Source organism: Thermobia domestica, chromosome 17 (genome assembly GCF_964235325.1).
Source record: "Thermobia domestica chromosome 17, izTheDome1.hap1.1, whole genome shotgun sequence".
Taxonomy (NCBI): Eukaryota; Metazoa; Arthropoda; class Insecta; order Zygentoma; family Lepismatidae; genus Thermobia; species Thermobia domestica.
This window is the reverse complement of record NC_137470.1, coordinates 170119083-170141344: the sequence shown is the minus strand read 5'-3', so window position 1 is coordinate 170141344 and position 22262 is coordinate 170119083. Positions and strand designations below refer to the sequence as shown.

At 38.0% G+C, this 22262-nt stretch overlaps 1 protein-coding gene across 6 annotated transcripts in view; it reads left to right on the top strand.

Moving 5' to 3' along the window:
* Window positions 1-1875: 1875 nt before the first annotated feature.
* The window catches only part of LOC145674484 (serine protease persephone-like), a 146695-nt gene continuing 126308 nt past the window's right edge, over window positions 1876-22262 (top strand). The window contains exons 1-2 of one of the 6 annotated variants that reach the window (XM_081744601.1): window positions 6869-7387; window positions 9669-9721. In XM_081744601.1, coding sequence (XP_081600727.1) covers window positions 9679-9721 — 43 coding nt within the window. In that variant the 5' untranslated portion in view covers window positions 6869-7387; window positions 9669-9678. The other 5 variants (XM_081744600.1, XM_081744602.1, XM_081744603.1 and 2 more) reach the window with 5 other exon arrangements.

Sequence of the window (22262 nt, the reverse complement as noted above, 5' to 3'; positions counted from 1 at the left end):
TTCAAAAATTTTCAAATCTGATGGGAAAACCACTTAATTGGCAACAACACTGATTTGGATTGGACGGTTGGGAGTCCAATCCGTTATCCTTTGGACTATCGCTTGTGGCATGAATTAGAAAGTATGTACCCCGTGGAAACTCTAAAACAATCTCTTGCCCAAACTGTGAAGCGATTCTTGCTTCAAATGGTGCACGATTTCATAGTGCTCATAGATTTCATAGATTTTATAGAATTTTAATTTCTTTTGCATTATTATTTCTGCAGATACCAAATTCTATGTAAAAGACGGATGAGGATCTACTATGGTGCCCCAATTATTCAACATCTATAGTGTATGTTTAATGAAGGAATCATTAATGGGAATTGGAGATTTCAAGATTGGAGGGCAGATCATTAGCGAAATCAGGTATGCAGATGATACTACTGTTATAACTAGAACCGAAGGAAGACTACAGGAGATTAACAAAATAGTTGACACTGGAAAAATATATGGAATACAAAATCAACGTTGAAAAATCGAAAGTCATAAGAATATCCCCTGGAAACCTGCCCTTATGAGTCAGAGTAGAAAAAAAAAAAAGAGAAACTTTGAAGAGGTCAATAATTTCAACTATCTGGGTAATATAAAGACGAGAAACGTTTACTGCACTAAAGAGATCAGGTCATAATCTGTCGTAGCCACAGAAGCATTCAACAAGAAAATATCACTCTTAACTAGCAGAATTAACCCCTTACCGCATGCTGTGTCATATATGGCACATATCCTTTTACCACTTTAGCTTTTCTGTGATTTATCAAAGCCATCAAATGACTGTTTTGTCTGCTGTGTGAGATATTGACGTGTATGAATAAGAGATTTTGGTGTCATCTGGCATGTTCTTTGTGAGTTGTGTGTCATATATGGCACTTACTTATTTCTCGTTGGAACTTAGTGAAAAATGTAAAATGCAAATTTTAATTCATTTTTGAAGTTCCCATAGGAGGATTTCCAATACTGATTTTTTTTTCGCTAAAAGAAAAAAAAACATGCAGAAAGAGGTTAATATTGGACTTAGGAAGAAGTTGGTTATGTGTTGTATTGGACTGTATGGTTCAGAGACTTGGTCATTAAGTACGTTAGAGAAGAAATATTTAGAAAGCTTCGAAATGCGGTGTTAGAAGAAAATGGAGAAGATAAAATGGATAGAGAGAGTAACAAAGAAATATGTTTAAAATAGATAGGAGAGAAGAGAACGGTTTTAGTCAGCATCTTTCGTAGGCAGGCCAATTGAATTAGATAAATCTTGCGAAGAAATTGTCTTCTTCATACTACCATAGAATGAAAGATGGAAGGAAAGCGAGGAATAGGAAGAAGAAGAACACAAGTGATCGATGATTTGAAAAATAGGGAGTTAAAAGAGGAAGCTGAAGATCGAGAAACGAGGAAGAAACATTTTTCGGGCCAATACTCTCAGGTCCTGCCAACGGGCAGAATACTTAATAATAATAATAATAATAATAATAAGAAGAAGAAGAAGAAGAAGAAGAAGAAGAAGAAGGAGGAGGAGGGGGAGGGGGAGGAGGAGAACAACAACAATGTGAGAGAGAGCATTTATGAGAACACTAAATATAATGCTACAGATTAACAGATTCGATCTTTTGGTATATTTTCATGAGAAGTGTTAATGGCACGTGAAAGGAAAACCACAGAAAATGTACTTCCTCCGGCAGACTAGACTGTCTGAAGCATAATCTATTTTCGATTTATCTTTATATTCAAACGTTTTCCGGTGATTAGGGTTTCCCTTTTAAAATACTAAAAGGATGCCCTAGTAGTATACAGCAAAGTGATAAGTTATTAATACGTGTGATATATGTTGTCTTGGTAATCACTTTAGAGAAATTTGTGTAATGCGCTAACCAGATGTCCACACAATGATGGATATACGTCTTACGCTATTGGTTTTAGTTTTCCCATTACTGTTACATAGTACTCAAGGTAAGTTTACAGCAAATAGGGTATTTTTCCTAATGAATAGTTCAGTACTAGTTATACTACCAGAATGTCCGTCCACCGCGCGGAAAAATAACGTTAATAGAAAATATTTAAACAAAATCTTTATTTTTCTGTTTTCAAAATGGTGGGAGCACGGTGGCTCAGTGCTAGAGTGCTTACCTCTGGTGCGTGGTGTCCCTGGTTCGTGGTGGACAACATCGTGTCCGTGAGTTTTCTCGGGGTACTCCCATTTCCTCCCACTTTTCATTCCACTAATTCTTGCATTATCATTCACTTGCTTTAATCATCGTCTCCCTTGGCCTAACGGGTATAATCGTGGATGTTAAACTTTTTTTTTTTTTTTTAAAAAAGAAAATCACTGCCTCCAACTCAATTCTAGTTGAAGCTAGGCAGTTCATTCACAGATTCAATAAGGGACAGTAGCGTAGCTAGAATTTTTGTTTGGGAGGGGCGAATATATATATTCGTTTGTTCAGTCAGAATGTTTAGTTATGATGATAATAATAATAATAATAATAATAATAATAATAATAATAATAATAATAATAATAATAATAATAATAATAATAATAATAAATCTTTCTCTGAAGTACCGGCTTCTTTGGATATTTCTTCGTTGCTTCTCGATTGCTGTTTCTGGACATTTTCTTCGCCAAAATTAACACCACTACTGTCTTTTTTTCCGTCCTAGCCACTTTTTTACAGCGCTTTTTGAGTCTTTCTCTGAATTAATATCTTGTTTAAATTTTTCTCCGTTGCCTTTTTTGGTTTCTTTGTTTGCATATTTTTCTCACCGAAATTAACACAGTTGTATTTTTTTCCACTTTAACCACTTCTGTAAAACGTTTTTCCGACATTTTGCAATTACAAACAAAGTTTTTATTTCGACACCCTAAACACGTCTACCTCAAGCAAATTTTCTGAACTGCTCTAACTGATCAAACATCAGAGATCGATGTGACATAGTCACACGCTACAAGTCTTTACTATCGTTTTCCATACTCTTCTGTTAACAATTTTTCCTCAATTATTTTTCATCTGAATGAAACCTAAAGAACAAAGAAAAATCTTTATTTTTAGCCCTCCTTTCTTTCTTTCTTTCTTTTTCTTTCTTGTAAGTTAAGGCACATTGTCACGTTAGAAGAACTTGTAGCTCTCATAAAAAAAAAAATCTTGAAACCCGATCTTTTTACTTACTGTTTACATGTTACAACTCCCTGAAAGCTAGAAAGGTATCTCCGCCCATGCAGCACTGCACTCTAGTGAACAAACAGTGAACCTCCTCATTAAAAACGTGTATTTTGGCGCAATCCACCTCCCTGTCCAAAAGAATCCGTTGTTTCGGAAGCGGCGAAACTGTTTTTTTTCCTTTATGTCAGCGGGAGGGCGATAGCAGGTAGCAAGCAAGACGTCCCAGAAAGTTGCACATTGTTCAACTCCTTGCAAAGTGGAAAAAAACGTTGTGTGTCCCTTCCAAGACTATGTTTACATTGTCAAATATGGTAGAGTTTCAATAATTTATTTTTTATGACAGCTACAAGTTCTTCTAACGTGACAACACGGGCTTAAGGAAACTAAATTAGCTGATGAGCATTTACAGAAATTCATTGATCGCCGCTTTCCTTGATGTCAATTCGGCTAGAATTGAATGGTATAAAACCGAGGTTTCTTGTTGTAGTTAATTCTATTGCGAACGGGAGCTCCTCCGTGGCTAAGTGGTTAGCATACGCGCCTTTGGTGTGGGAGACCCGGGTTCGATTCCCGGCGGGAGCTCATGTGGTTCGGATTCCACGTTAATCAGTAGGTCCACGTCTCATATAGCCTTGCTGAGTCGCGATAACGGTTTCTCATGTAAAATAATATTGTCTAGGGCGCTCTTGTTCCACATTTCGATTATCTTTTATCTATTTGAAGATATCACATAATTACTGTAAAATTAGCGGTATTTTAATTTCGCCGGGATGAAGACTCTTAAGGTCGTCATATGAGTAGGTCTATATGCCGTCCATTCTCTTTCCTTTCTTCCCTTTGAACAGCAGAGATTCCTAGAAAACCCGATTTCCATACTCCCCAAAATGCAAAAATTTTTAAATAATACGGACGACGTTAATGCACTTAGCTTTCTAGAAACTGTTTGGTGACACATCTTGTTTTGAAATAGAGTACATGAAAGGCAATCGCTGTTTCTTCCGAGAATAATTATGAATATCAAAGTAGCAAAGTACATTGTCGGAATCCTTTGGGGGGAGTGGCCCCCTTGGTCACACCCCTTCGCAAGGCCACTGATAGGGGATTAATAAATAAGAACACTAGGCACGTTCCTAGGGGCGGAAACTTCTGGGCACGGCCAGAATTTTTCCAGAATGTAATAAATGATAGTCAAAGTTGCGTTTTCTTTAATTAATGTGAAGGATTTGTTTTGTTAATCCTGGGAACCCCGTGCATAGAGAGAATTACATGTTCTTTCTTAGAGTTGCCAGATGTCCCGGTTTTCAATGAAAGAATTAACTGTCCCGAAAAACGCTTTCGGGACGCCTGTTTGTCCCGATTTTCGTTCTTCAGATTGAAAAAAAATCAACGAGCGAGAACTAGTATGTCTCAGGTAAAAACGGAAGGTAGTATTTCTGACTCAAATGATGGCGCAACAAAGAAAAAAGTACGATATCTCTTCAATCATAAATGGGAGAGTATGTCGTAATAGACACAACTTTTAAGGCGTGTTAAACACACAAAAAAGTCGGAATTCGGAGTAAGAGACACCAGGCAGCTCTCCTTATGTTACCTTTTCACACTCTTTATACATCCCTTGTGCGGCTTCATTTGTGTTAACTGTATATGGAATGGATTGGAAAATTGTGACTACTAACTTCGACAAGACGGGTAACTAATTGATTCTGACCGAATGAGTAGAAACCGTGATCATATATATATATACTGAGATTAGTGTCCCGGTTTTTCGCTTGCAAAATCTGGCAACCCTATTCTTTCTATATATAGTGATATACCGCATTGGCGCAAACCTGTCTTCAACATTGGAGGCACGGGTAAGACCGTTTCTCTCTCTCTCTCTTTATATATATATATATATATATATATATATATATATATATATATATATATATATATATATATATATATATATAGCGATATTCAAAATATTTATAAAGTTGAAAAACAATGCTGTGGAGGATCAGGGGAGCAGAGTTGTCTTTAACATTGGGAGGCGGGCAGATTTGAGGCTTATTCTCGGGGGGGGGAATGAGTCACATTACGGTAGATGAACCTGATTTCAGAGGTGAACCTGTTGTATATTATATATCAGTCGAGGTAGGTAAAGTAGTGAAAATGAAACAAGCCAAGGGACATCAATTTTATATTACTTTCCATTGTAGCTGCCGGACTCAAATAATCACATTTCTCCCACAAAAATAATTTCAAATCGGGTTATTGGGGGTAAACAGTTCCCCAGATCCAATATCGAGAGAGACATGTTGACCTCATCCCGCCGGGATTTGGGTCAGTTGTTACCGCCACGTAGAAGATCCGGCCTGTTGGCTTAGGTCAGTGGTTCTCAACCGGTGTGTCGCGTAGTCCCACAGGATGTCATAAAACCTTAGAATTGAAAGTTACAATGCATTAAATAATTAGTTAGAATCAATTTTTAGAGATACTGAATTAGTCAACGCCTCCAGGCAAGGCAGCAACAATTTTCAATATTACCTAGAATCACTACCTCATAGAAAAAATGAAATGAAATCTTTGAGTTTTACGTCCCACGGTTATGCTAGCTAGGCTAAAGGAGACGGAGATTATGAGAAATGAATGAAATGGTGGGATGAAGAAAGTGGAAGGAAACGGAAGAACTCCGATAAAACCCAAGCACATGGTGTGTGTCCACAACAAAGTTCACTTGGCGCGGACTGGGATCGAACCAAGGACTCCATGCAGCAGAGGCGAACGCACTACCACTGAGCCACCGCGAATTCCACTACCTCATAGAAACTTATAGTCTTAAACTACTGTAAACGATATTACTGTTAATAAAAATATCAATTAAGTGTGTCAGGATGTCGTAGGTATTCAATAGTGTGTCGTCAGTCAAAAAAGGTTGAGAATCACTGGCCTAAGGGCCGGTACCGTGAAAAAACCCGGCCCACAGTTCTTCTGCATTTGAATGTTATTAGTGTCCTTGTGCACATTCAAGGTTTATCCTCGATCTCACACTCAGAGTTAGATACGCCTACTGGGCGCCTAGACCAAAGTCCTTAGTGCCAACCTACTGATCGAGGCAGCCTTATTGGAAAGCCAGGGCCTAACATGGTCTGCAAGCATGGTGTGCGAGTGTTAAAAGGTAAACCTCATCCTCACCAGTACAAGTACCATCTGCTGATGTCCAAACTTTGTTTACAGAACTTTTAACCCTGCAACCCTCGCGCGGGGTAAATATGACCCCAGAGGGATATTTTTGTTTGGCTCTCCTAGACAGTTGGCAATTCTGACCCGGCCACCCTACTATTAAATCATGTTAAGAGTACAATACTTACAAAAATATGCTATTAACATTTATCGTACACAAAAAATACGTCTACTATAAAGTGGGGTCACTGTGACCCCATGCGAGGGTTGTTGATACCTAACACCGCGCGAGTGGTGCAGGGTTAAGAAGCTACTTCAATTTTTATAAACGATGAAAGCACAATGTATTGTGTGAAAGAGTGGTGAAGATCATGCACGGTGAGTTGCTGACAATGAAGTTTTCGTTACCGTTTAAAAATATATACAGTATATAGAAAACATAAACATAACGAAAGAAAATAAAGTAAATCATTGCCGAGTCTACTGACAAGTGAGTACAGTTTTCGACACTCCTTGCGCAATACTACGCTATTTTAACGCTTCTTCTGTTAACTTGGCATTTGTGTGGGTGTTTTGAAAGCATTAGTGTTTTTTTTTTTCCTTTGTGGACTCTGAGAATTAATCCGGAAACAATAAGCGAGCAAAATTAAGTGGGGCAACTTATCGCAAATTTTCAAATGAAAAAGCGAGAACGAGAAGGAACCTTACGTAAAAGTTTCGTACGGTGAACACTTTGTTTAGGCGAAAGGCGTAAGAAATATTCGAAAGCAGCATTTGCAGTGCACAAAATGAATTGAATTGGACTACAAAAGTTAACCTATCATGCACAGAAAGTTCGTGTTCTCGTTTTCGTGAAAGAACACAGTACTCCTGCCCTAATGTCTCGTTAGTTCGTTGGGAGTTCCCGATTGTGACCGTAATAGTGCTTGTATAACGATCCTGCAGTGGTGGCTAAATTAGTCTGATTGGCACTCCTAATACGTATAATTAGAATATAGAAAGCAATTTTTGAACATCCCAACACTTATAGCAGGTAAGAGATTATTATTTTTTAAATAGTGTTTCTTTTTCAGCAAACTAGCAAATAATTAATCAATTTTGCAGGATTACTTACAATGTTAGAATATTCGTATTGTGTATCAAATAGGTTCTTCAAAACCAAGATTAAGATCACAACCTATTACATTTTAAATAGGGAAGCCTTTCAGATATTCTATAATCTAAAGAAAATTCTGGCGATCAAAAAGCTTCGAGTTAGTATTCTAAAGGAAAGATAAATGTTTCGACACTTTGCTGGGGGCGCGGTGGCTCAGTGGTAGAGCGTTCCCCTCCGGTGCTTGGAGTCCCTGGTTCGATCCCAGCTCGCGTCGTGTGGACTTTGTGGTGGACAAACACCGTTCTCGTGGGTTTTCCCGGGATTCTTCCGTTTCCTCCCACTTTCTTCATTCCACCATTTCATACATTTCTCATCATCACCGTCTCCTTTAGCCTAAATGGCATAACCGTGGGATGTAAAACTTAAAAGATTTCATTTCATTTTTCCGTTCAATTGGCACTTTGCTGAGGTTCCTAGTTCTATCCTCGGCCAAGTAAGTTTGTGGTGGACAACATAGTGTCCGCGAGTTTTCTCGGGTACTACCGTTTCCCTCTTTTTCATTCCACCAATTCTTTCATCATCATTCACTTCCTTTAATCGTCGTCTCCGTTAGCCTAAAGGGCGCAATTGTGGAACGTTAAACTGTAAGTTTTCATCTTTTAGGCATTTTGAAAAATTGTTTTCAGTGACATGTTGAGACGGAATTTCAAAGTTTTAAGAGAAGTTTTTATTTAGCAACTTGCGAGCTTCTTGTATGAGGCTACAAAGAAAAATTATGTTCTCTGCTTAACAGGCCCCATCACGGCGAAATTGAAATACCGTTGATTTTGCAGTAATTGTGATATCTTCAAATAGATAAAAGATAATCGAAAAGTGGAGCAAGAGCTCCCTAGACAGTATTATATAAGATACCGTTATCACGACTCATTTATCTGCTTTCGATTTCCAGCCATTTAGAAAAAGGGGATTTATTTTCGCGTTTCTAAATGACTGCAGACGGAAAGCTACTAGGTGACTCGTGATAACGGTATCTCATGTAAAATAATATTGTCTAGGGCGATCTTGTTCCACATTTTGATTGTTTCATCTATTTCAAGATATCACATAATTACTGTAAAATTAGCGGTATTTTAATTTCGCAGTGACAAGGCCTGTTAATGAGTCAGCTTAACGTCTCACAATTATGTCCTTAAGACTAAGGGAGACGGATGATTGAGGCAAATGAATGATTGAACATGGAGGAATTGGTGGAATGAAAATGCGGGACGAAACTGAAGTACTCAGAAAACCCACGGACACGATCTGTCCATCACAAGTTTACTTGGCTGAGATCAGATCAGTAACCCCCACACAGGTAACCCCCAGATCAGTAACCACAGGTAAGTGCTCTTAGTGTTGGGCAGTGGGAATATTCCCGGTGGGAAGGAAAATACAGAATGGAATATACAGTTTTTTCCCCCTGGCGTATATTTCCATTTCTTTACTTTATTTTACAAATTATAAGAACCATATAACTAATTACTTTATCATAATTTACTTCTAGGTTTTAAATTATTTGAAGGTTTAACCCTTATCCGGGCAAGACATTTTTGTAACGTAAACGGGCAACTGGGGCCTGTGAGGCCCAGTATATATTTTAAGTGCAGAATACACAAAATCAATGCCTATTGTCACTTACTGCTCAGACTAGTCTAGAATGTACCGGTATATATTTTTGTCAAGTAGCGAAACTTCGAGTCACGCTTTTGTAAGCCGACCAAGCAGAATAGCAAATCCGGTCCAGACATTTTTGTAACGTAAACGGGCAACCGGGGCCTGTCAGGCCCAGTATATATTTTAAGTGCAGAACACTCAAAATTCAATGTCTGTTGCCGCATACTGTTCCGACTAAAGGTTACAATAGTCACGTGTTCAATATATAATTATGTGACAATTTGATCTAATATTTGACAGGAATTTCACTAAAGTTATACGGGGCCTCCTAGGCCCCGGTTGCCCTGTTACGTCAGGAAAAGATTTTCAAATTAAAAAAAAAAAAAGCTTTACCAACTCGATATGTTCATGATTTAAACTTCGACGAAAGATAGAAGAATTCAGTATTTTATGTCTTCGACATATGTATGGTCATTGAGAAATTTTAGAAAAATGAAGCTACTGGGCCTGGGAGGCCCCAGTTGCCCGGATAAGGGTTAATGAAGATTTGTTTGCTTCTTTTTAGGTATGTATTCATGCACAGTACCAAGAATTGTTGGCGAATTTTTGTAACACAGTGTAAGTATATTGTTCGAAATATCCTCTTAAATTAGAGATTGAATAGAACACACTAATAATACAGTAGCAAAACAGTGTACTTCGACTCAACATTCTGTATATAGGGTGTTTCAAAACAACACCGACAACGTTTGGGAGGTGATTCCTGACACCAAGATCAGACAAAAACTATAGACCAACCTGGGTGCACAAATGCTTCCTTTCGGAGTTATAGGCTACAGAAAACATGAAAAAATTAACTTTAAAGGTCCATAGCTCCAAAACTATGGGACCTACCGCAGTCGGGTCAAGTCTTCACATAGGAATTATGTGCGCTATCCAAAAATGCATGTTTCACAATCTTAAGGTACTCACGCAACAATTTTTGTAGAGGGAGTTTGTGGGCATATAATTTGAAGTACTCAAATACCTCTAAAAATATTGTGGAAGTATCGCAGGATTGTGTAACGTGGATATCTGGATAGAGTACATACTAGTTTCTACGTAAAGTCTTGACCCGACTACGGTAGGTCCCGTTGTTTTGGAGGTATGGAGCTTTAAAGTTATTTTTTTTTCATGTTTTCGGTAGCCTGTAACTATGAAAGGAAGCATTTGTGCACCCAGGTTGGTCTACACTTTGCCTTATCTTGGTGTCAGGAATCACCTCCGAAGCGTTGTCGGTGTAGTTTTGAAACACCCTATATATGACATCCCATACACTGACAACCTTACGAATTTTTCGACAGACTACGTATGTTTTCTGCAGTTACCAACCAAATTTTTTATAACATTCAAAAATGTTATGTCAAAAATGTTTATATCGGTAATGGGGTCAGGTTTAGAAAATCCACTCACATATAAATTTAAATTGTTTAGCGAAGTAGAAGTGTGTGGACATTCCTATACCAAATTTTTCCCCAACATATTTACTCGCATAAAAGATATTGTAACTAAATATACGTTTATGCGTACTCTAATAATATAATAAAATAATTATAAAAGAACATAATACTGTTCACTATATACATTTTAAAGAATCCTCTGGAGACAACAGTAATAAATATACTGTGATAAGAAAACAAACCAACGAACTTAAAAAGTTCGTTACTGAATTCTCTGTCTGTCCGTCCGTCCGTCTGTCTATCTGTCTCTTATTTGCGATCTTTTCAATCTTGAATCCTGCATTCGATCGAGTATCAAAAACTATCAGATAAAGTGATTAAATTTTTCGCGTCACTCTTAACGTTCCTGAGATATTGGCCAAAAAATGGCCGATTTCCAAAGATTTAAGGACCCATATCTCGGGATTGGGCCAGTTGGCCAGTGACCACCAATTAATATCGGTACGAAAATGTTTAACATTCTATTAGGGATTGATCAACACCAACATCATCTCTCCATGACTTACCGTTCCCCACATATTGGCCAAAAAATAGTTCCGATTTCGGGAGATTTAAGGATCCATATCTCGGAAACCGTAAGTCATAGAGAGATCATGTTGGTGTTGACCAATACCTAAGAGGATGGTGAACAATTTGGTACAAAATAGTAACCGGTGGCCAGTGGTTAACTGTATACTGGCCAACTGACCACCGTTCCCCAGATATTGGGCAAAAAAGTTCGAATTTCTAGATATTTAAGCAGCCATATCTCGAGAAGTGTAATTCATAGAGAGATGATAATTTGCTATTTTTTCTGAGAAAGAGAAGAAGGTGCGGATAAAATGGTTTAGTTTTACATCCAGGAGCAATGACAGTTATCCTTCCCGCTCCATCTCTCTATTCTTTTTATGTTCGTTCTGACAATGCTCTTGGACCATTCTCAACTGGATTTGTTTTGAAATCAATAAAGTAATAAAATGGAATTTTCTGTGTGTTTGTACACAAATTCCCGGAATATTTCCATTTTTGGGAATATTCCCGAAAAATATATTCCCTGGAATTTTCCCATCACTAACTTTTTTTTTTTTTTTTTTTTTTGACAAATCGATTTCTGAAAATGCTTGCTATCATCGGATGCAGCACCCAAGGAAACCGACAAAAACAAGTTTTTGGCGGCAGATCGTAAACAGGGCCGGAGATAAAGGGGGTCCAAAGTTCGAATACATGACGCTGAAAGTGCACATAAATATCATTTTGAAACGAGTGGAGGAATTGAGATCAAATTTGAAGTGTGAGTCTCGAGTGTGAAGCTCTTTGAAATAGGTATATTGCGCATCATGTTGCCCATCTTAAAAGTCGCCATATTGGAGTTATGGAAACTATAGAAACGGGTTGAAAATCACGTAGCATATCAATTTAGGCTAGCTTGTTTCCAGAAATTCAAATATGCAGTTAGTTTTTACCAACCGTTATGTTGAGTAGTTACGGATTTTGGAAATTTTGAACAGGCGAAATAAATGGTAGTGTCTTCTGCCATTTTAATCGATTCAACGTAAACCAACAATAAGATTAAAATAGTGCTTGAGAACAGTTCTACAATTATTACAGGTTATAAACTATTATGTTAAGACAATCTTGAAAGGAGCAAGAGAGCAACCGATATAACACCTTAAGGTGTCAAAAGTTTCCGGTGGGACTACTGAAAATTAGATTACACGTGCAAAACGTTATTCCCTGTTAACACTAATTACTGTTGGAATTTAAGCATCTGTAGTTTCCGCCTCATGAGCAAATTTCTCATATAGCTGTTTCGAGGATCATTAAGGTGCTATATTAATAAGATTGTATGCACCTTTCAAGCTTGATTTAACAACATAATACTCCCTCTTCCACAGCAATAACTCTAACACTGTGCCAACACTCACAGCCCTATTTTGATTATTTTTGTGGTTCACGGTGAATCGACTGAAATAGCAGAAGACACTAATATTAATTTCACCTGTTCAAAATTTCCAGCATCCGCAACTATTCAACACATAAGGGTTAGTAAAAATTAACTGCATATTTGAATTTCTGGGAACAAGCTAGCCTAAATTGATATGCCACATGACTTCCTTCCCGTTTCTTTATTTTCGATAACTCCAATATGGCGACTTTTAAGATGGTTGACATGATGAGCAATATACGTATTCCGAAGAGCTTCACAATCGATACTCACACCTCAAATTTGATCTCAGTTCCTCCACTCGTTTCAAAATTACATGATATTTATGTGCACTTTCTGCGTCGTGTATTCGAAATTTGGACCCCTTTATCTCCGGCCCTGTTTACGGTCTGCCGCTGAAAACTTGTTTTTCTCGGGTCTTTTGGGTGCTGCATCCGATGATAGCGAGCATTTTCAGAAATCGAATTGTCAAAAGAAGAATGGTCTTTTGTAAATGGTCTACCATTGAACTACCGTGCCCCCATTGTGCAGAATGGAAACCCACGGAAAGGTCATACAAGATACTTTTCTAAGAATTTTGAGGTTACTTACTGATATTGAAAATACATACCCGTATTCATTGATGAAATAAAGCAAATATTGCTACATAATGGTTGATTTAACTCCTGATATTTTGCATACTTACCAGCTTGCTTTTGTGTTGAGATGTGTGAGTGGAAATGGTAGATCTGTTTATTTTGTTTCTGTTTCGAGGACGTATAGAGGTTTACAGGCTCCAATTAAAAAGAAAAAAAATCAAAAGCACATTGTGTATCCTGCACAACTCATTCTTTGAACTTGGTTGTAAGGGTAAATTCTAGCTACTCATTGATAAGTAGGACTGCTTTAAAAGAGGATAACAGAGTAGGGCAGGGTCGAGTAGAGTAAGGTAGGAATAAGTAGGGCGGGTCGGATTGGGTTAGCTTAGGGAAGTTTGGAGGCACTTTGTTAAAACTATAGTTCAAAAGGTATAACGTCGTTGACCTCCCGCGCTTGGACCTGCTCGTCACTGGGGGTGTGGTAAGAGGGTAGCTACTCACCACCAGCGTTTACTGCGCTCAACGAGCTACGAGTAACAAAAGCTGTCATTCCCCATAAACGTCACTACAACTTTTCGCGGGAAGCTAACGACGTTACACTTTCCGTAGTATAATAGTATAATTTCTCTCTGCGAAATGATCCCAAGTGGAGCGGGCATAGTAGTACTCCCCCCTCTATATGCAGCAGAGTCAGCAAAAATTTTTCGATTCTGATTGGTGGAGAGAGGTCACGTGACTTTAGGCCCGGCCTACATGGGAAATTCAAATTTAGCCACGCCCCCAGGTCACGTGATATGACGTCATGTCACCCTGCGGGGAAATCCCTCACTCTTTTATGACCGGGATATTTGAAATTGGTTTCCTTTTACGGATAAGATGAATGCTTTGATACCTGATTCTGATTGGTTGATAGATGTCACGTGATCTTAGATCCTGGGATTTTTGAAATTCGTTCTCTTTTACGGATGAGTACTTTGGTACCATGATTCTGATTGGCTGATAGAGGCCACGTGATCTTACTCCCTGGGACTCTTGAAATTAGTTTCCTTTTATGGGTAAGATGAGTGCTTTGATACCTGATCCTGATTGGTTGATAGAGATCACGTGATCTTAGGCCCTGGGATTTTTGAAATTCGTTCCCTTTTACGGGTATCCTCTTTGATGTGTACTTTGGTACTACGATACTGATTGGCTGATAGAGGTCACATGATTTTAGACCCGCCACACGGTGAACAGGTTATATTTTATAACGTCATGAGTCATCTTTGTGGGGAAATCCCTCGCTCTGAATTTTTGAAATTCGTTTCATTTTATGGGTAAGATGACTGCTTTGGTACCTCGATTTTGATTGGAGGATAGAACTCTCATGATCTTAGCCCCAGCCCATGCGAGAAATTCAAATTTTTTAGGTTACGTGATATGACGTCATGAGATCAGGCGATCCACCCTTGACCGTAATTTTAGAATTACGTTCCCTTTTATTGTTAGTGTACTGGTTATGTACTGAAGTTCACCTTAAATATTATCGTTCCCTTTTATGGGTAAGATGGTTCTTACCTTGACGGAGAAATTGCCCACCTTATATCTTTACATATGAAGATCTTGTCCTTGAATTAGTATGTCTCTAAAAGGATACCTTTATTTTAACAATGGAGAAAGAGGGGTCCATCCTTGTCGCTTGTAGATTTCATTGTTAGAACTCTTATAAAACATTGTTGTAAGTTTGAGCGACTTTTAAACACTCAGAGTTTTTCATTGATGGAAACAGTGTTGCCAGATTTTCCTTACCTAAATTGCACCGATTCTTTTCGAAGCGGTTCGGCAGAGTGCAAGAATTTCGAGAAACTAAAAATTTTTTCGAATCAAAAAAATTGAAACTAAATTTTTCAAAACTACATTTTTTTCGAACTAAAAAAAATTCAAAACAAAAAATTTTCGAACGAAAAAAATGAAACTAAAAGAATTTCAAAACAAAAAATTTTCGAACGAAAAAAATTTAATACAAAAATTTTCAAAAATAATGTTTTAGAACCAGAAAATTTGAAGCTAAAAAAAATTTTATCGAACCATACTGACAACCTTACGAAATTTTCAACAGACTACGTATGTTTTCTGACAGTTACCAATCTAATTTATATATAACATTTTAAAATTTAATATGATGATAATATTAGTAGTAGGGTCAAATCCACTTACATATGAATTTAAGCTGTTTTGTTGTGAAAAGGTACCGTATGGGAACTTTCTATACCAAATATTTTTCCTACATATTTACTCGCTTAAAACATATTGCAAGTAAACATACATTTATGCGTAATCTCTAAATAGCATAAAATAATAATAACATAATACCGTACAGAATGTACATTTTAAAGAATCATCTGGACACAAAAGCAATAAGTATACTGTGTTAAAAACTAATTTTATTTTGAAATCATAATATAGTAATAGAATGCAAGTTTCTTTTCGTTTGTACATAAATTCCCGGAATATTCGCATTTTGGGGAATCTTCCCGGGATTATCCCCAGGGAAAATTCCCGAAAAGTATTTTCCCGGGAATTTACCCATCACTATCGTGTCCGTGTTTTTTCTAGGGCTACAGTTTCCTCGCACATTATCATTCCACCAATATTTCTATTATTCTCTTGCCTTAATCATAGTCTCTCTCAGCATAAAGGGGCATAATCGTGGGACGTAAAACTGAAAGATTTAATTTTCATTACATTTATAAGCATGGGCGCCCATTAGGGGGAAAGGGGAGCAGTTGCCCCAGTACTTTTTCGAAGTAACCCATTAATGTATATAGTTTAATTTAGAAAAGTAAAGATTTTGTACTATTTACTGGTTCATAGAAAAAAAAGTCATATATTTGCCGTTCCGTGAGTATGTATTGGTTGTCTTCCCGTGGAGTAAAGAAAACTAGAGGAATTGCGTTTTAATTGCCACAGGAAATAACCCCAAAATTAACCTATTGGAGCACAACAATTTCAGCATAGTTTTTCTCACAAGGGTTCGATATGTTAGTCAGCCGTTTTGAAACTAATTTAGAGAGCATTTCAAGAAAGAAAGAAAAAAAGTGTTTCAAAAGTTATTTTTTTAATTGCACAAAAATCGAGTTCCTAAAATGTATTTTTTTTCTAAAGTAAGGGAAAAAACGTAATAAGAAACAACTTCTACCTTTTCCATTGTTTTGTAGTTAAATATATGAGTGAAGTGGTGTGTTAGAGGTGTATTGTCCGGAAAGTAATAGGACTCAGTCGATTAAAAAAAAAAATATATTGAGCCAATCGTTACAACTCAAAAACTTTCAAAATAGGCTCCTGCGTCGATGCAGCGTTGCCAGCGCGATTTCCAAGCATTGGAGGCGTCACGGAAGTCATTCTCCGGAATAGCCTTGAGATCCGCGGTACAAGCTGCTTGGATCCCCTCTGTCGTCTCAAAATGCTTGCCTTTCATCGGGCGTTTCAGGCGAGGAAACAAAAAGAAGTCCGGGAGGCCACATCGGGGCTGTAGGGCAGCTGCGGAAGCGTTGGGATGCCGGCCTTGGTCAGGTAGCTGTTCACAAGAAAGGCGGTGTGAGCCGGGGCGTTGTCGTGGTGCAGCTTCCAGTCGGCTCCGATGTCTGGTCGGACCCGATTGACCATTCGTTTGAGTCTCTTGAGCACTTCCACGTAAAATTTGGCGTTGACGGTTTGTCCAGCAGGAACAAATTCATGGTGGACGATGCCTTTGATGTCAAAAAAGACAATGAGCATCGTTTTAACTTTGGATTTGCTCATTCTTCCCTTTTTTGGGCGAGGAGACGCGGGGCGTGTGCCACTCGGAAGATTGCCTCTTTGTCTCGGGATCATACTCAAAGATCCATGATTCGTCACCTGTGATTACGTTATTCAAAAATTGGGGGTCACTTTCACACATGTTCGAATTTTCTTGGCACAATTCCACTCGCCGCAATTTCTGGTCGTCAGTGAGCACTTTTGGGACAATCTTCGCCCACACCTTGCGCATGTTCAAATGCTCCGTCACAATTTCATGAACCTCAGTTTTTGGTAAATTTAACATCTGGGCAATTAAACGAATACTTAGTCGACGGTCGGAGTTCAAAACTTCGCGCACACGAGTCACATTGTCGGTGTTTGTCGAAGTCGAAGGTCTTCCAGCACGGTCTTTATCGGCGACCTCTTCCCGGCCCTCCGAAAAGGCCTTGTGCCACCGAAACACACCACTTCTTGCTCAAGCATCATCTGGGTAAGCCTACTTGATCATATCAAACGTCTCTGTCGCAGATTTACCGAGTTTAACACAGAATTTAATCGCGTACCTCTGCTCTAACGAACGCTGCATTTTCGGCTTGCACCACTCACAGAAACACGTCGCGCAAAAAAGAGTGTCCTGACTCTCTGTGTTCTCGGAGACAACTGACCAGCCGCTCGTTCGTTAGCTAGGAACGCCCTCTACCGGATCCAGTCGGCGCGCGCACGCTCCGAAGTACAGTCATGGCGGAATAAAATCAATCCTATTATTTCCCGGACAAACCCTGTATATACAATTAAATTTAGTGAATTCAACATAATTCTAGGCTTTAGTGTTATTTTTGTATAACTGGAGTATGGAGTGATTCTAAGTATTGTTGCGTTTTGGTGTGCTCCAAGAAAGTGAAAACTGCACCTAATGGCAACGAACAGATTTCGGAAAGTTGCAAAAGCAAATATTTCTTTAAATATCGTAGCATATGCTTGTAATGTTTACTGTCTTTCATATTCTAACAATAACATTCATTTAATAGCATGTCTGGAATTAAAAATTAAGTTGTTCATTAATCCCTGTTTTAATATGACTTTTGCAAAACCAAGATCATTATTTATTACTATGATTAACATTATCATTTCTATTTATTTGTTTTTCAAATTTGTTATTCAATAATCTGATCAGTTTTCCAGACAATTTTAAGATGTTCATGAGCAGGGAATCAAATCTATTCTTACACTTTTGTTGTTTAAGAGTACAAAGGGCTAATACCTACTTGCCTTGCTCTCGTCAATTTACTTAATAAAATATGAAATACTATATATGGTATTTTAACTGGGAAAGATAGAATCCTATTAGTTTTACAACCTTTCGTCAAACAAAATATTAGAAACAAGTAGGAAAACTAACATTTATATACAAATATTCAGATCCTGTCTTGCCCCCCCCCCCCCTTTTTAAAGTCCAACCGCCGCCACTGCAAGTGTACAAAACATTGATGCTCGTCTTCAGGTGTCGAAGTCGACGGTCCTTTAGATACAAGACAAAGAAATTTCTGCCATTTACGAACGGTTAATAGAATCAGCGTTAGCCTCATTGTTTTATACATATACTACACATGGTGTCAATTTATTTATACGGCAAGATTTTACTTTGTTTCTGACAGTGACTTCAATCGGTTCTTACAGGTCATCACTTCCTGAAACTGCTTGTGCCTCAGTCACTTGTTGGAATTGTTAATGCCTTTGATGGTGTCAGGTGGTATAGCTGAGCGAATGTCAGCGAGCGTAGGGGTTTAGAAACCCCACAGGGCTAGTTTTATTCCACCTTTACCTCCATGATAATACCAGTAACATTAGATCACGATTGGGTGGAGCAACTTCAATGTGATTCCTAAACTGCTCCGGAAACCGATGAATCGGTTGCAGTCTAAAACTTGCCGCGGTGGCTTAATGGTAGAGCGTTCACCTGGTGTATGGGGTGCTTGGTTCGATTCCAGCTCGCGCCAAGTGAATTTTGTGGTAGGTAAACACTTTGTGCATGGGTTGTCTCGTGTTTCTTCCGTTTCCTCCCACTTTCTTCATTCCACCACTTCATTTATCATCAGTCTCCTTTAGCCTGGCCGGCATAATCGTAGGACGTAAAACAAACATTTCACTTCACTTCATTTCATATCCAACCCAATCGAATTTCTAGGTTAGACGAAAATAATACACCACTGGTATGCCATATAGTATGTATTAGTTGACGTTTTGTTTACAGGGATACTAGTGTGTCGAGGTCGATTAATCGGTTTGTTTGGGCTTTAACGTCCATCATAGGACCGATGCTATACGAGGCATGGGCCTTCAATTGTGCATTAGATCCGAACCTCATGAGCTATTAGTAAGAATCAAACGCAGGTAGTATGCTAACCATACGACCACGAAGCAGCTAAAGGCCAGGACATCGAGTAAATAACACAAGTGAATTAAGTGTATACATTATCGCTGGCGATACCTAATTGCGGCGTAACAAGCATCGTCGCATCGAGCTTATTTACATAAGAGAATCTGACACCTGTGTTTGTATTCGAGTCTTAAGTGCTTGTCATTCCCATTCACATTTCTTTTCAAAACTTGAACGAAGCTCCTTTTTACTCTACTTAGGCGTTCGATTATCCGGATACTCCTCCGAGATGCCAGAACCGTTCTTCACCAAATTTGACATGGTGATTCGTGAGCGCATGCTGACAAGGGAACATCTTATATTGATAGTAGCATTGCCCAATCAAACAATGCGCAATCGATAGAGGAGTGAAGAAAAGTGAGAAATCCAAAGTTTTACGGGTCGACACCCAAAAACACAGGAGATACGCAGGAAAGAAGAATCTAGAATCATGTGAAGATAGCAATGCAAAAGATACACTGACACAGAAAGAACTTCAAAATGATTAAAGTAATCAAAATGGCAAAATACAACATTCATATAGGAACTCATATAGCTCTACCTCTAACGTTCGCAACACTGTACATCAAGACTTCACAGGTATGGTTCTACTCATAATTAGATTTTCTAGATAATATATTTTTGTGTTCCGTGCCATTTAACAAAACTTCATCTTGTGCTCAGTTGGCAACACTGGATTACATATGTTATTGAGCATGTCTGTAGGTACAACGTTTGCTTTCTATACTGTTGTGTAAATGTTGATTACTTTAATCATTTTGAAGTTCTTTCTGTGTTAGTGTATCTTTTTCATTGCTATCTTCACATGATTCTAGATCCTTCTTTCCTCTGTATCTCCTGCGTTTCTGGGTGTCGGCCCGTAAAACTTTGGATTTCTCACTTTTCTTCACTCCTCTATCGATTGCGCATTGTTTGATTGGACAATGCTACTATCAATATAAGATGTTCCCTTGTGAGTGTCATAGGGGGTCGCATGTCCAGATCAGACATACCATTGAGGGATAATCACTCATTGAGGGGGAAACTGGACCCATAGATTTAACATTGGAGAAGCATTTGACGCGCGAATTGTCATAGACTTTTCAGCATTAGAAATAGTGCGAAGCCCTTTCCGTTTTGTTCTGCGAACACAGTTTTTGTTTTCAAAGGAAAGCGAGCGTATCTCTTCTTTTAATCGACTGAGGCATTCGTTTGACCGGATACTCCTCAGAGATGCATGAACCGTTCTTAACCAAATTTGACATGCTGATTAGAGAGCGCGCGCAGAATGTCATTAAAGGTCGAATGTCCCGGTTGGACATAAATTGAGGAATAATCACCGAAAAATTAAAACAATGAAGGTCGATCACTTTGCTCCAAATTTGCAATTACTGTATACCTAGTGATATATTTGTTGTTTTCTAGAGAATACAAAATACTACTTAAATTATCCGATCTTTGAGGTGGTGGTTGTCTTTGATTGTTTGCCCTCTAAGCCAATAAAATTATAACTGAATCGAACACTTATTCTTTCAGAATGGAAAACTTACTGAAAACTCAAACTACTCCATTGAGTGGCATTTTCTAAGTACTTAATAATTAAGCAGGTACATCTTAGGTATAATTTTTTAACTTAGCTATATTTTCAAAAATATCGGAAAAAAGTTGTTACTGATGGGCAACAAAACATCAAAACTTCACAAAAGATTGTATTGAATATTTCAGAGATAGAACAAAATCCTTTTCAAATGACCGCTCACTGTCCGTCTTGTCCGATTACATAACCACATACACAAAAAATAAAAGTTCTGTGCACCAGACTCGTGTATGAATTCGATGTATTTTGTTACACAGAATGCAAATTTCGAAACCCCAGGATGATTGACCATGTCAGTTTTGTTTTATGGGGTGAAGTGTGTCATCTGAGATCGTTCAAACTTTTTGCCAATAAAAAAAGTCAATCATTCTGGGGTTTCAAAATTTGGATTCTGTGTACAAAATACATCAAATCCTTACCCTGAGGTACGCTGCATAGATTTTTTTTTGTATATCTGTGTTACGTGTAGCTTATCCTCCCTGTCTAAAATCGCTAAAGTTTTTCGCCCATAAAAAGGAATTGACATGATCAATCATCCTGGGGCTTCGAAATTTGCATTCTGTATAACAAAATACATCGAATTCATACCCTGGGGTCCGGGGCACAGAGCGTTGTGTGTGTGTGGGGGGGGGGGGGCGAGCAGTGTTATCAATCGCTTATAGACAATACTAATAAATTATTTTCTACTTTCAGGCACTTTTATCGTCTGCCTTTTAGCGCTTTTATTATTTTCTGCCTTTGAGTGCAGTTTTTAAAAGTCTATTCGTATTTTTTTTTCAGTTATTTTAGATTGAAATGATTTTTATAGGCAGAGGCAAATAACGGCCCGGGCGTGTCTTTTCCCCTTCACCAATTTTCTTATAAAATTCCTAAGTACAATGTCTTTAATTTACAAAGAGTAATTAATAGTGTCTTTCTCCTAATTGACCAGATGAAGGAGTTTGGTGTTTTGCAGGTGCTCCTTCCGCTCATGACAGCATCCAGAACTTATACGTGAGGGTCATTCCATATCAATTAAACACAATGACTTAACTGCACCTTCTCAGATTTTAATGAAATTTGGTGCATAGGTGCCCTATAGACTAAGAAAAATACCAAATCTCAACATTACATATCAACCAGTATTGAATATAGGGCTATGTAAATTTTGAAAAAAAAAAATCTCCAAAATTGCATGGTTAATGTATTTTGAAATTGGAGTTGCAGCTCTCCTAATTAAGCTAGAGAGCTGCTTGAGGTGTCATTTTACAGCATTTTTAATGTCCTTTTCTGTGGTATACATCATATAGGCTAATACCGATTTTTTCAAAATAAAAAATTTACTTCAAAATTTTTCAAAGTACATATTTAAAAAGTGTGAAATTAATTCCATAAATAGATAGTATT